Genomic DNA, 16,125 nt, shown 5'->3' with positions numbered 1-16,125 from the left:
CATTGAATTTCAGCCTCTCTGGACTACAGGTGGAATTCCAGCCAAAGGAACTTGGGAACTAGCACTTTTGATAAATGGGCTACATCTGTGAAAACAATTACAATTAGAAACATAATTCAAGTGGGGAACTTTACTGTAATTTTCTTTTTCAATGCAACACTAGTAGTCCCTGGACTGGGGCTACAATTGAGAGTCTTAAAGGCTGGTAATATCCTGAAAGAATAGACTATGACCGCTAGCTGGAAGGTGAGTGCAAGAGTTCCACAGGACTCATGGGCTGAATTACCCTACTCACACCTCACCTAACTAGGGCTGAACGCAAAACATGCTTTGTTGCCTAGTGGATAGGACAGCCCCATCTTTTTCTTTTTGGAACCAGTGGGAGCCCTTATCAAAAAGTGGGAAAAGAAGGACAAGGCAAAGTCCAGGCATGTCTCATTTTGCTACCACCTAAATGTGGACGAGCACAGTGGCCGAGCCCAGGGAAATATACTCTTTGTGGGGTGGGGAGGAAGGGGGTGGGGTGGTGGAGAGACTGGATTAAAATGGAACAATAAGGAAGAAAGGTAAGATTGTTGCTGAAGGGGAAGAAAGCCACCACATGGGTGTGAAAAATGGAAAAGCTAACAAAATGCTGGTGCCTAGAAAGAGGCTTAGAATAAGAGAATAATATGCTTCCTGGCTGGGAAAGACTGAAGGCAGGAGAAGAAGGGGATGACAGAGGATGAGATGGCTGGATGGCATCACCGACTCGATGGACATGAGTTTGAGCAAGCTCCGGGAGACGGTGAAGGACAGGGAAGCCTGGCGTGCTGCAGTCCATGCGGTCACAAAGAGTCGGACACGACTGAATGACTGAACAACAACAGTGCTCCCTTGGGCTATGACTCATGCCCCTCTTAAGAGCCAAGACATGAGCAGTACTGCTGGCTAATCTACAAACACACTGGGTGAAGAGATGGGAGTCCTGACTATGACGTGGACTGCATCATGTCTTTTGGAGTCTGTTTCACAGGATATATCTGTCAGTAAGCACCTTTGTGGGAAAGCACCCTGTGGGGATATTCACCCAGTCATATCTGGAGAATACTGATGTTTCATCATCTGAATGAACACTGCATGGTCATTCATTGTGAAGATGAAGGATTATAAAAGATGAAGGATTATAAAAGGTAGAAAGGTATGTGGTAGCAAGTTTAGATGCTATATACCCCATCTGTCACAATATATATGGGTTAAAAAAAGCTATTGGCCTCATTAGTGTGTGAGGAGAGCTACAAATGAGTGAAGGGACAATTGGGATGCTTGGATCATTGAAGAAAATTTGGTTGAATTTGGTGGGCCTACTTCCTTGAGATTGAAAAGTCAAAAATTTGGTTGTTTTGTTGTTGTTACTTAGACATTCAGATTTATCGCTGATACATTTGCTTCATATCGAAGCTTCCACGTTAAATGTCTAGATTACATGGATAATCTGGATGGAATATACATTTCCTTTTGAGAGTTTTAAATTCCATTTAAAATAATCAAGTAATCTATAAATCATAGGTTAAAACTTTTAAGATGTTTCAAGTATAGAAGTTTGTTTGACATGGGTAGGATTTATGAGATGTGCTGGGGGAATATGGAAGGACCAGCATGTTTATGTTAAACACAGAAGGGGATAGGAAGGAACTGAAGGATGAAGAGACACCTAATAGCACAGAGGCACCTTAGTACAAAGTATTTATTGTATATGAAATACATAAGAGGCAGTAATTATACACATGAATACTTAATATTCATGAGAACTTAATTCAGGCAGCCATTAGTGACAGCTGTTCTGCCCCCATGTGTCTTCCACTCAAGGAACACAAGTAAATCCCAGAGCCACTGATCAGGTTCACTGTCACACCATAACTGTGGTCAGGCACACTTGTCTCTGTGTCTTTAATAGAGCAAGTTTATATGTCACTGGCCTAAGATGAAAAGCCAGCAATTTGCCATGGATGACTGTTGACATTTCTGTGGCATTTTGAAACCAAGGTCCGTTTTTGGAGTGACTACTATCCCTATGACATCTGCCTGGGAGACTCAACATTTTTTGCCTCTGAATTCTATTTCCCAGCTATAGTGAAGATGCTACCACATGGCGGCAACATATCTAGTGGACCAAAGAGCAGGGGGCCCTTAAAATAAAAGAACCTGAGGAGAATTAGGAGTTGGGAGAGGACTACCTGGCCAGGCAGAATTTTCTTTGAGTGAGAAAAGAGAAATTGATGGAAGAGATCTCCTAGTGCAAAAAGAACACATCAAGTGACTCCAAATCCAGGAGGAAAGAGAAGGATGGAAACTAGAAATGGAGGCAACAATAGCTGGAGAGTGGAACCTCCAAGGTTCTCCTTAACAGCACAAGTATCGTGGCTGAGAACTCACCCTTCTTTTCCTTAGTAACTCCTGGTGCTGGACACATTTCAAGCAGGAGTACAGTGGGAGAGAACATGTGTTAGTTGCTCAGTTGTGTCTGACTCTTTGTGAGCACATGGACTGACTATAGCCCACCAGATTCCTCTGTCCATGGGATTTCCCAGGCAAGAATACTGGAGTGTGTTGCCATGTCCTTCTCCAGGGGATCTTCCAGACACAGGGATCAAACCTGCATCTCTTGCATTGTAGGTGGATTCTTTACTGTCTGAGGCACCAGGGAAGCCCAAGATGGCTCCTATTATGGGTATCCCCCTTCCTTGGGCACTGGTACTATCAAACCACGGAAGCAGAGAAAGTGAGTTTGGCTCTGTCCTCAAGATATTTTGAATTCTGAAACAACAGAGACCTTGGCTTCCTCCAAAATATTGTGCTGTGCTCAGTTGCTCAGTCATGTCCAGCTCTTTGCAACCCCCTGGACTATAGCCTGCCAGGCTCCTCTGTCCATGGGGATTCTCCAGGCAAGAACACTGGAGTGGGTTGTCATGCCCTTCTTCAGGGGATCTTCCCAACCCAGGGATCAAACCCAGGTTTCCCACATTGCAGGTGGATTCTTTACCATCTGATCCACCAGAGAAGCTCAAGAATACTGGAATGGGTAGCCTATCCCTCCTACAAGGGAACTCCCTGACCCAGGAATCGAATCAGGGTCTCCTGCATAGCAGGCAGATTCTTTACCAGCTGAACTACCTGGGAAGCCCCCAATATTGGGCTGATCCAAAAAGTTCATTCGGGTTTCTCTGAACCATCTTCTGGGAAAACCCTAATGAACTTTTTGGTCAACCCAATAATACATGGTATGTGGGAACAGATTTTTTGCAGAAAAGGGACCAAATAATTACACTGGCCTCTCTGGTACTCATGCTGTGAGGCAGTCAGTGGCCATGGAGGCATATCCTGACTGTCACTGTTGCCTGTATGTAACCTTTTCCTACAGGAGACTGTAGAGACTGTAGATTTATTTGTAAGCCATGTTACATGGTGGGTCCTCTCAGTTTTTAGCAACCAAACCCTATCTGATGCCACCTTTCTGTACATTCACCAAAGGTGAGGTGCCTGGGTCCAGAAGGAGCACCTTTTTAAGCTATCTTGTGGGAAGGATGAGTCTGGCAACTGTGCCTCTATTCAGACAATTCCAGGCAGTAGAAAATTTCTCCACTGTGTGATTTAGTTGCCGAACAGAAGCAAATTGTTCTCTATTTCTTGTTTGCAGAGTATCTGTCACATTTATCCACTGCAGTATATTTAGCCCTATGGTTTGGGCTCTCTCCAACCCACCACACACTAATAAACGAAATACACGGGTTTTGTTAAGTGCCTTTTTTTATTTCTGCTCTTAGAAGTTGGCTATATTTTTAATTTTAGACGCCGCAAACCTATAGGATGTCATGAGAACCACAGTAGGAGAAAGAAAAAACTCAGATTATCTTCTTTATAACTTTCAATAGGTTATCAGCCATAGGAACTGGCTTATAAATCCATCTTACCCAGATTTTCTCTTTGTTTCTGCTTTTCTGTCAAGTTTAATTTTCATTCACAATGCCTTGAAAGGCAGTACAGGGTCACGCAACATTAAACCGATTACAAACTGGGGACATTATAGACCAATGATGACGCTCTAGACTTAAACAGCAAACTCTCTATAGCGGATAACATTGTGGTATTCAGGTTTCTGCAGTATTGAAGCTTTGATGGTGCAGTGAAAAAATATTAAGACTAAGTGCTTAATGGCAGCAGCATGGCATATTTTCTAAGGTATCTGTAATTCAAACTCTTAACTGGCATCAGGAAATCACTGAGATAACATCATTAATTTTCATTAAAGTAAGAGTTAGTGGAAACAACCTTTGGTTGGAAAAGCTAGCCAGGACAAGTTTTGTTTTCTGACCCCAGACAATAGCTCTTTATCATGGCTTTACAGACATAGAAATGATGAAAAGGCCGGAAGGGAAACCAAAGCATATCTAAAATTAAAAGGAAATTCTGAAATAATCTACTGAACAGTTAAGTAATGCGATCATGCATGTTTTCAATAATAAAAGGATAGGTGAGCTCTTCATTCTGTATTCACACTCCACGTGGAACCCTTCTACCACTCCTGAGAATCCAGCACTTAATTTAGATAAATACACCCTCATTTTGCCGTGCCTAAATCTTTTTCAAAAATGAGAAAAGTAATGCTGAGAAAGGAAGTGCCGAGAGTTGCACAGTAGTTGAAAAGTCAAAATTTTACATTCTACATTCAGAGCTTAACTTTGTTATGAAGTCATAACCACTCGTGGCCAAAATGTTTTATAATATCAGATTCCCCCGTTTGTCCCATGTTTATTGGAAGTTTTAACATACAGTGAGATGACAGACAATGAGGCACATTCATGAATGGAAAGACTGTTTGACAGGAGAACTGAATAATGCCTAAATCTGAGAGGAATAGTATGGAAAGGGTGGTCCAATCTAGTCAATTTGGGGGCTTTTTCATAGTATGACCTGGCACAACATATTATCTCTACTGAACTTTTAGGGTCTCACGGGACTGTACACCATAGCACTCTGCAGTAGCCATTTCACAGTCGTCCCTTTCTCAGTGGGTGGCACTACCTCTGGGATGGGGCAGAGACAGAAGATGAAAAAGAGGCAGAAGACTTTATCCACCTGGCCTCTGACTCCCCCACCCCAAATTACCTCTTTCCAGCTCTGGTACATTCATAGGGAATCATAGGCCCACGGAGTCCTCTAAAAACCACTTAAGCATAGCAGTTATATAGCTGAAAAGTGACAGCTTCAGAGTCTAACCTATATGGAAATGGAAGCCCAAATCTCCTTTCATTCACACATCCATTCCATGAAAACAGATTAAGCCCTTCTCGGTGCCAGGCTTTGTGCTGAGCACTGGAGAGATCAAGATAAAGAGGACAGGCCTATTCTCTCCTTCCAAACAATTTTATTTCTAAACCATGTCTTCTCCATCACCATGCAGAAAATCACATGCCAACAACACTCCTTGACCATCTTCCTGCTAGCTTCTGCAGACCCCCTGGTCAGATACCTTCATTCCCAAAGTTTCAGTTGCCAGGGTTCACAGCTCTCCGCCATGAACTAGGTTCAGTTTGGTCCAGTTTGGGTCCAATTTGGGGTGATTTCAATATTGGCCGTCATAACTCGTGTGTCACTCTAGCCATTCTGTTCCCTAAGCTCCTATTTCAGCTGCAGGGAAACTGACATCTGGTCCACCTCTACCACCTATGCAAATGGTCATGTCCTAGAGCCAATCACCTGACCTGTTCTGCTTCCAAAAAACTGCTGAGCTTTGTTGCCGTCTGACCACAACTTCTTGGCCTTCCAGTCACTTCCACACAATCTCTTCCTTTACCTCCCTGAAGCGTTTGTTGGCCACTTGACCATACTACCTCCTAATAACCAGCTTCCACCTGAATTCCCAGCTTCTTCTGCCCAACATGGACTGAGCAGACAGCATTCCAACCACTTACCCCCTCTTTTGATCAGATCCTTATTTCTCTTGCCCAGGTGGCCTCTGCCCACCTGGAACAGAATCATCCAGCTCCTGGAGAAATCCCCTCGAGGATGGGTGCAGCCCTAAAACACTCAGCCGATGCTGAGCTCCAAGATGCTGCTTTCCAAAATAGCCCTCTCCCTGGCCACAGAGGTAAGGATGACCTCGACTTTCTGCTGTTAACTACAGCCCAGGAACTCTCCTCCACCTTCACGCCAAAAATGGAGCCCTGTCCACGGGCATCCCTCGCCTGCCTCCCCCAGGTCTCCTCAGTTACCTGGCCCTGCTCACATCCTCTCCTCACCCTACTCACTACCTTGGAAGACAGGCGCCCCCTTCCTTCTCATGGGCCCTGGGTTATCTTCTCCCATCCTCCCAGGACTCACATGTTTTATTATCTCCTCTTCCATCAACAATGTCCATTTTGTTCTGTCTTCTAATACTCATTGAAATAGACTCAGGCTTCTCTCAGTCTAAATGCATGTATCCTCCATTAACTCCTCCACCCCTTCCAGCTAATGACTGCCCCGCTTCCCTTCACAACCTTTCTCCAAGAATCATCTCAACCAACTTTCTCTACATCCCTACTATTTGTTGACTTCTAAGCCCACTTCACCTCCCACACCATCTCCCCTAAAATCTCACCCAAGTTCTTGAGGACCTCCTTGTTGCTCAACCCAATGGACACTTGGGCCCACTTCCTCCTGAGCTTCCAGCAGCATCTGAGCCTGGTGGTGGGCCCCTTCTTCCTGCCCGCATAGTATGCGGTACTATGTGTGTGTTCCTTTGTAGTCCCCTCTGTACATGGGTCACTCTTGGTCTCAAATATTGTTTTCTTGTGACTTTCCCTCTCCCTAGGCATCTGCACACTCATAACTCCTAAATGTTGCTCATCTGTTTCTCCTGAGCACCACAGCTATGTGTATATGGCCAACTCTGCCAGCAGGCCCACTGTTCATCTCAGTTGAGCACCTGAGTGTCTTCCTTGATCTATCCTCACCAGGCATGTCAAACTTGTCTCTAAGGCCTATCAATTCCACCTTGTATTTCTTAAGTCCTCCCAGTTTTCTCCATTTCTACTCTGTCAATGCAGGCTACCAGACTGCTGGTTTAGAGGATGGAAACTGCATGCCAAGTTTCTTCCCCTGCAGGGGTATGCCCCCACACCTCCCTGCACCAACCCCCATCCCCAGCACTGATTCAGGCTCTATTCCACAGCCAGAGTCATCTTCCTAAATGACAATCTCAACATGCTACCCCACTACATGGCTCCCCACTGATTTCTACATTCTTTTAAGTTTTTTGTAATTAGAGGATAATTGCATTACAATATTGTGATGGTTTCTGCCATCCATCAACATGAATCAGCCATAGGTATACATATGTCCCCTCCCTCTTGAATCTCCCTCCCACCTCCCACCCCAACCCACTCCTCTGCGATCTCACAGAGCACTGGTCTGAGCTCCCTGTGTCACACAGCAAATTCCCATTGGCCATTTCGCTTACATATGGTGATGTATATGTTTCAGTACTAGTCTCTCAATTCGTCCCACCCTCTCCTTCCCACCCTGTGTAACTTAAGTGTAAAAACCTTTCAAAGTCTGCCTGGCTCCAGCCGAATATTTCACCACAGCCCCTTCCTGGAGCTCCTGTGTTTTATCATGCTGTGGCATTTTCAGTTCCTGAGTGCATCTCTGGACCCCATGCCTCAACACACGCTCTGCCTTCTGATGAGAACGCTCCTCCCAGACTGAACTCTACTTACCTTTCTGGACTCACGTGGCTCTTCAAGCAAATCTTCTCAGCACCTCACCCCCACTACTAGCTGTTCTCATGGTACCCCACCCACTGTCATGTGACTCAATATAGAACATTCAAATTGTCCTTTCACTTTTTCTCAGGTGCCCATAAAGCCTTAATAGAGGCAATCTCACTGCTTTCAAAAAAAAAAAAACAGATTGTAGAGGTTCTTGATGATCTTATATATGTTTACCTACGTCTGTAGACTTCTGGATACCCTGTGTGTCCCTCATTAGACTATGGGTTCCATCAGTGCCTATTTCATGCTCACATCATCAGCATACACAGGCTCTCAATAACTTAGTAACAGTTACATAAACTCTTTAATGAACCGAGAGTGTTGTATGACACTCTGGGATTTTTTTTCCCACTGAGGCATGCTATTTAGCAAAAGCAGAAAAACAACCTTGTCATCATTCTTCTATGACAGCATTGATCTCAACATTAGCATTCAAGCTAAAAAACAATACACATCTGTGTGCTTTGGTTGGCTAAGGCAACCGAGTGCTAACACTTCAAACATTAAACACATTTTCTAAGAAGAAATAAAGGTGGAATGGGGGAGATAATTCACGTTTCACAAAGATAATTCTGGATGCCAGTGCCATACATTAGAAAATAAAAATGATCAGTCTCTTATCAATTCAACATCAGTAGCTGAGAAATGGTGACAAGAATGATTCTCAACAATGTGACAGAGTAACCTAGATGCCCAGGTCTCCCACACTGCAGGTGGATTCTTTACCAGCTGAGCTACCAGGGAAGCCCTAGAACTGAGCAATCAGAGAAGCCCCAATCTAGATGCACACTAAGCCAAAAAGATTCAAAAAAAAATGAATTCTATGTTACAACTAGACTTGAGAGAGCTATTTCTCCCCTCCTCAAGAGCAAATACCCCAATCATTTTTTTTTTAAAGCAAAGAGTAACTATCAAGTATTTCAAGCACTGGTTAATACTCACAGCACAGGGCCTTCTGCAGTCTTCGGAGTTTCATCGCAGTCCTATAAGCCGAGAACCTGACATTATTCAGGTCAGCTGAAGAAGAAAGGGAGAAAACAAAGATCATTTGTTATTTCATCAAATAACACAGATAAGCTCCCAATGATCTGCCAACAAAAGGCTAGGGAAAAAAAAAAAAAAAAAAACTCTTGTATATGCCCCAATTTTGGAAAGGTGAAATTCTGTCAATGTGGGGAAGGGGAAAAAAAAAAAAAAGTCTTTTTACTCTTTGACGATCAGGAAAGCTAAGTTCTTTGAGGGACAACAGTGGCATAACCTGCAGGGTGCTCATGTAGTTCTTGTTCCCAAGAGAGAATAGAGGGACACGTATTTATTTTCTAGACTGTAATCTTGGTTCTGTTGTAGTGAATCTTTGCTATGCAAGATTTAAAATGTTTTTCCTGTTATTTAATTTTTTTATTGGAGTATAATTGCTTTACAATGCTATGTTCGTTTCTGCTGCACAACAAAGTGAACCAGGTATATGAACCAGGTATATCCCTGGTAGCTCTGATGGTAAAAAGTCTGCCTGCAATGCAGGAGTCACAGGTTCCTGGGTCAAGAAGATCCCCTGGAGAAGGGTATGGCTATGCACTCCAGTATCTTTGCCTGGAGAATTCCATGGTCAGAGGAGCCTGGCGGGCTATATAGGGTTGCAAAGAATCAGACACGACTGAGAAACTAAGAATGCACACACATACATGTATCTCCTCCCTCTTGGACCTTCTTCCCTCTCCCCTGAATCCCACCCCTCTAGGTCATGAGCAACATAAGATTAAAAAGAACAGGGAATACATCATTGGACTAGCTATGAGAATTTAGCAAACAATCAAGTGGCATATAACATTTTTTCTAATTATCAAAGTTATACATGCTCACTGTCGAAAACAAAGAAATTAAAGGAAAGCATGGAATCAAGTAAATAAATCATCTATAATCTCACTACACAAAGATGTGCACTGTTAACATTTGGAACATTTCTTATTTAACATGTGTATGTGTCTGTGTGTGAGATGCATTTTAAAATATAATTGGCAAAGTTAACTCTCATCCAGGTTTAGGTCTGCCTGATTCCACAGATTCCTTCTATTTAACTCTTCTACATTTATTTAAAAAGTACATAAGTTGGCAAAGACAGGATAAAAGAGAGCTGGTTTAAAAAGAAGTTCACAAATTTGTGTGTGTGCACACACACACATTTACTAATCAGAAATGTTTGCTGATCAAAAATTTGGATGCATGTTAAATATACAAAAATGATATCAGATATCAATAAGAAAAGTTACAAATCCATATCAGGATGGATATTTGTTTCTGTCCATATTCTGTACTAATAAAAGACACTGCTATATTTTTTAAAAAATCAAGTGAAAAACATTGGGATTACATTTAGCTTTATATAATAAGGTGCAATCATTCTATTATTCTGCACAGATTAACAACTCAACAATTTCTGCTACAGTGGTTTCTACTGTCACTTGTCTATTAAGCCCCAAATCATCTCACCTAGCAGAAATCTCTATTACATTATGCCCTTACTGAATTTTGCATAAGTCTTGATATACACCAAACTATATTTCTTTTCTTGTATTTTTGTGCATTTATGTTTCATAAACCCAACTCCAAAAAGCTCCTTGAAGACCAATACCCTGTCCCCAACCTCTGTTGTATTTCCTGGTGACTTAACATACAACTGTTCTCTGAGAAAGCAGGTCTAATACAGCTCAGGGACTCTGACAAACTGAATGAATAAAAGAATGGAAAAAAAAATACTGGCAAACATGACTAATAACCATAAACAAATGATACCCACAGAACCAATTCTAACTGGAGATTAGGAAAGGGAAATAATTTAATCCATATCCATGTTGATGGGTCAACATTATTAGATTGATGGTCTTTGAAGAGATCAAATATAACAAGCTAAAATGAAATTAGCGGAAAGAAAAGCAAGGTCTGCAATTTACTTTAAAATATCCAACATAAATGCCAAGAAACAGACAATACTAAATGGTGGCAAGGATGTGGAGCAACTGGAACTCTCTCTCACACACTGTTGGTGGGAATATAAAACAGAATGACTACTTTGGAAAATCAGGTTAGCAATTTCTCATGAAATTAAACAAACACCTTATTACCCAAAAATCTACTCCTAAATAGTCACCCCAAAGAAATAAAGACATGTCACAAAAAGATGTCTATGTGAATGCCCAGAGTAGCCTTCATCCGTAAGAGCCAAAAACTGGAAAGAAAACTATAGTAGAATGAATAAACAAATTGTGGTACAGACACACAGTGGGAATTCTACTCTGTAATAAAGAGGAAATAACTGCTGCTAATACAACAATGTGAGCTGATTTGAAAAATGTTACCCTGGGTAACAACACAAAGAGTAAAAAAAATACTGTTTGATTCCATTTATATGAAATCCTAGAACAGGTTAATCTCACCTATACTGACAGAAAGCAGGTAGATGGTAGCCAGGAGTGGGGAGGGGGTGGGTAACTAACTGAAAAGAACACGAGGCTATTTTTTAACGTGATTAAAATGATATTTATCTTGATTGTTATGAAGGTCCCTTGAGAGTATATACACTTTATTGTATTTATGTATGCCTTGTATGGATACGAGAGTTGGGCCATAAAGAAGGCTGAGCACCAAAGAATTGATGCTTTCAAACTGTGGTGCTGGAGAAGACTCTTGAGAGTCCCTTGGACTGCAAGGAGATCAAACCAGTCAATCCTAAAGGAAATCAACCCCGAATATTGATTGGAAGGACTGATACTGAAGTTCCGATACTTTGGCTCCCTGATGTGAAAAGCCGACTCACTTGAAAAGATCCTGATGCTGGGAACGACTGAGGGCAGGAGGAAAAGGGGGTGACAGAGGATGAGATGGCTGGATGGCATCACCGACTCAACAGACATGAGTTTGAGCAAGCTCTGGGAGAACGCAAAAGACAGGGAAGGCTATTGTGCTACAGTCCATGGGGTTACAAAGAGTCTGACACAACATAGTGAATGAACAACAACAAATGCCTTAATAAAGTAGATTTTAAGAGTTAAAAAGAAACCCTCCCCTGGACAGTGTAGAATGATGTATGTGTGTGTTAGCTTAGCTATGCTGCAGAGGCGGTCTGTTTTCTTAATCAGGAAAGCACACTCCAGGGGTGGCTGGCTAGCAATTAATCAAAAACCCTCACTCCAGAGGCTGCCACTGTAAAAGCCTCAGTTATATTTAGCTCGTGTTACACCTAAAATCCTATTAATACATCTAGGATCCTAATTAATGTGAGAGGGGCTTGTGTTAGTGATATTCATAGTTTACAAAATACAAGGACTGCTGCAAAGGGTTTAGAAACATGCCCTGCCCTTACGTTAATGGGGTGTGAGAAGAATCTAGCAGGCCCTCTACCTTTCAAAGTGGTGTGGTAGGCTGGATTCCAAGAGCTCCAGCTGTAGTTCTGGGACTCTTGGTTGCCTGAATTCAATTAGACGGCTGACAGAATCCTGCTGTTGTAGCAGTGGTTCACCAACTTGAGTGTATATCAGATACACCTGGAGGGCTGGTTAAAAACCCAGATTCCCAGGCCCCACGTGCAGATTTTCTGATTCTTCAGGTCTACAGCGGGCCTGAGAATCTGCATTTTAACATGTTTCTATGTCACTGGTGATGCTGCTGGTCCAGGGACCACACTTTAGAACCATCGTGTTAAGGACCGTGACAGATGTGGATTGCGAGGCTCTAGTGCAAAGCTCTCAAAAGGCAGAGTTGGGACTTCATGGAGTCTTAGGCATGGGCTTTAAAACTGTTTTCTGCTCTGTGACTAGTAAGTGTTCATAGGTGACAAAGCTTGTTCTAAGATCTGCTTTGGTTAGAAACTGGTAGCCAAGATATGGCTAAGAAGGCAGCCCACACCTCTGTATAACCACAGTGGCTCCCAACACCTATTGACCCAAGAGAACCCGGGCAGATCCTTTTTACCCCAATTATGATTTGAGGAAACAATGGCATCAGCATCTCTTCTGACCTTGTTAGAAATGCAGAACCCCAGGCCCCACCCAGCTCTGTGAACCAGAATCAACATTTTAACAAGATCCCCAGGTGATTCACCTATACCTTCAGGTATAATTGAGTCTTTGTTGTTTAGTCGCTAGCTTGTGTCCGACTCTTTGCAATCTCATAGACTGTAGCCTGCCAGGCTTCTCTGTCCATGGACTTCTCCAGGCAAGAATACTGCAATGGCTGCTATTTCCTCCTGCAGGGGATCTTCCCCACCCAGGGACTGAACCCCAGTCTCTTGCACTGCAGGCAGATTCTTTACCACTGAGCCACCAGGGAAGCCCTCAAATGAGTCTTTAATTATACATTTTAATACAGTTTCTTGTTTCATGTTAAAAGTTCAAGTATAAACTCTGTATAGAGAACTGTGTTGTCTTTTGTTTTTCTATCTTTCTACATTCCATTCTGTGGGCATGTGGATTATTTAATGACCATTATAGTCAATTAGACCAAAACCTCATCTCTAGATTATATTTGCGGGTCTCTTGTTTATGATGAACGCTAATAAAATAAATTAGAGGTGTCTTACCCTCTTTCTGATTTTCCAAGGTGTAATTCAGAATTCAGAACAAGTCATCTAAATAAGGTCAGACGCTCCATCCAACCCTCAAGAACTGGCAGATTCCAGGAGCTAGAGATCCAAGTGGGAGAGGCAAGGATGATGTGATTCTTTCAGGGTGTGGCTCATGGTAGAATACTATCAGAGACAAGCATCTGGAACATTCTTGCTCCAGCAGCACTCTCAGCTTCCCTAAAGCAGTTCAAACATTCTTCCCTTTCAAATCCTTCTAAATATGGCACATTCTGCCTGGAGTCGATCCACTGTGACACCCTTTCAAGCATACCCTCCAACACAATGCAGAGAACAAGCCTTCTGCCGCCAGTTTTCCATGTAGCATGGTCCAACTAATGAGCACACAGTGATTCAGGAATACCACAAGACGGGAACAGGGAAAACATCTAGTTTTCATCATACTGTGACAGAAGCCATGCAGATTTATAGATTTATATCCAGTAACCATCAGTGAATTTCAACGGAGTTCTGGTTTCCTTAAAAAGTCCTACTCCAGAGAGATAACCATCTGTGTTGTCTGAATCCGCATGTTTTGCTAGGAATTGGCAGCACCATTCCCTCTGGCTTACAGCTGGTCGCCGCCACCTTGTGAAAATGTGCAGGACACACACTGAAACCTCAAGATGCGGTACAGCTGCAGACTCTGTGACACGGTTCCGAGCTGAGGCTAGGGCTGATCACATAGCTTAAGTATGCATGTGAAATCTAGCTTCAAGTCCCGGTGCCCATCCCCCATGGGAGGCCAGCCTCCACTTTCCCCGGGAGCTGGCTTTCCAGGACTCTGGCCCAAGCTGTGAGGAGCTCACTAGCTCTCACAACCAGAACTCTAGAAGTGGAGAAGCGTGAGACTACCCAAGACCATGTTTGCATGGCAGTTGGTAGGAAGCACACTTCAGGGCACTCAACATGCTGAACTGTACATGCCTCTTCTTCATGATTTATTTTATCCAGGGCTGGTTCTGATCTAAAAATGGAGAAAGCTAGAAACTCAAGGAACAAGGGGAACGATTACATCATCTACCCTCTCAAGTTGGATCCCCAGCTACTAAAGTGATGGTCCATTTGGCTTTTACTGTGAGGCACAGAACAGACAACAGACAGGTTTTGTTGCACCTTTTTTATGCCAATGAATTTCCCTTGACTATGCTAAGTGTTTCTTCCCTGGTGGCTTAGACTGTAAAGCCTCTGCCTACAATGCTGGAGGCCCGAGTTCAATCCATGGGTTGGGAAGATCTCCTGGAGAAGGAAATGGCAACCCACTATCCTTGCCTAGAAAATCCCATGGATGGAGGAGCCTACAGTTGCATGGGGTTGCAAAGAGTCACCTGAGCGACTTCACTTCACTTCTGTCATATAACTTTCACTTTCATTCTGTGGAGGGTAGTGGTGGAAGGTGTCAAATTCACCAGAAAAGAGGAATGACCGATCAAGTCTAAGCCATAAATCTACATACTGTTGGACATGCTCTTGCAAAAAGACTGAAAAACACCTCAGCATTTTAAAGTCAGGGGAGAATTTGGAAAATATTGTAGAAATAAAACATTAAGCCCCCTCACTTAAATTTTACAGCTGGTTTCTACCTTTTCATCATACTTCAAAAACCTGCTACCAAGGAATGAACTGAGGTCTAGAATTTAAAACAAGCAGTATTTTGGTCCAACTTTCCAGTAGCTTGTGGGCACTTTTTAGAAAGGCCCAAAGTTTTAGTATGTTTGTTTATCTATTAGATAGAAAGAATGACAATGACCCCCATAAATGTAATGAGTGGAAAGAGCTGGATGGCTCAAGGTTATTCCAACAGATAAATGAGTGGTGTGGTCTTTGTTTCCTATCAACTCTGTTTGCCAAATCCGATGATCATGAGTGAAAAATAAAGTTTAGAGGAATTATGATGTTTTTTCGAATAGTTCCAACTTCAGTTGTTTGCATACAATGTGAATTAAACTACTACTGCCTATCTGTTTTAATCAATTTTCAAATTTTCTAAAGATGCCAAAACAAGGTAGTCTCCTCTCATGCCCCTTCTAATATAGAAAGGTAGGTGATTTGGGGAATTCCCTGGTGGTCCAGCGGTTACGACTGTATGCTCACTGCCAAGGGTCAGGGTTCAATTTCTGGTTAGGAAACTAAGATCCCACAAGCTGAGTGGTGTGGCCAAAAAAAAAAAAAAAAATTAAAGATTTTAAAATATAATAATATATCTCCAATCCCCCAGCCTCACTATTCCTATAGACGAATGGACTCTCCACACAATAAGCATTATTCTTGCCAGCTCAAAGTCACTAGGACAGACAAGAACCATAGATAAGTCTTTATAAGGCTTGAGACTAATGGAGTAATTTCAACCAAGTCTGGCTTGAAAGCAAATTGAATCAAGATGTCTAGGCTTCAGACGTTTTAGAGTACAGTGTAGAATTATGGGGAAGTCTTCAAAACTCTTCAACAACACAGGGGATTTTTGCAACATATCTTGAAAGAATTAGCTGAGAGAGAAGAGGTACATTAACACATGATGGTCTTATAATTTTTTAGATATATTAGAGGCCTTTTAAAATCTAGACTCCTTTAAACCTCATCCTCAACACTGAACTTTACTTAAATGGGGAAAAAAATAAACCTACAGAGAGATAAACAGGAATGACACATTCATACTTGCATAACTCAGAGAAAGTCGAGTCTGTGAACTTATAATTCCTATCAAGTTATGCTTCCAGA

At 42.4% G+C, this 16,125-nt stretch overlaps 1 protein-coding gene across 1 annotated transcript in view; it reads right to left on the bottom strand.

Moving 5' to 3' along the window:
* The window catches only part of DMD (dystrophin), a 2,235,978-nt gene that overhangs the window by 103,493 nt on the left and 2,116,360 nt on the right, over nt 1-16,125 (bottom strand). Inside the window, exon 64 of the mRNA XM_052663429.1 lies at nt 8,736-8,810. Coding sequence (XP_052519389.1) covers nt 8,736-8,810 — 75 coding nt within the window. The remainder of the gene's footprint in view (nt 1-8,735; nt 8,811-16,125) is intronic.

This window comes from Budorcas taxicolor, chromosome X, assembly GCF_023091745.1.
Source record: "Budorcas taxicolor isolate Tak-1 chromosome X, Takin1.1, whole genome shotgun sequence".
NCBI classification, from domain to species: domain Eukaryota; kingdom Metazoa; phylum Chordata; class Mammalia; order Artiodactyla; family Bovidae; genus Budorcas; species Budorcas taxicolor.
The sequence above is the reverse complement of the archived record's forward strand: the minus strand, read 5'-3'. Positions and strand labels throughout refer to the sequence as shown.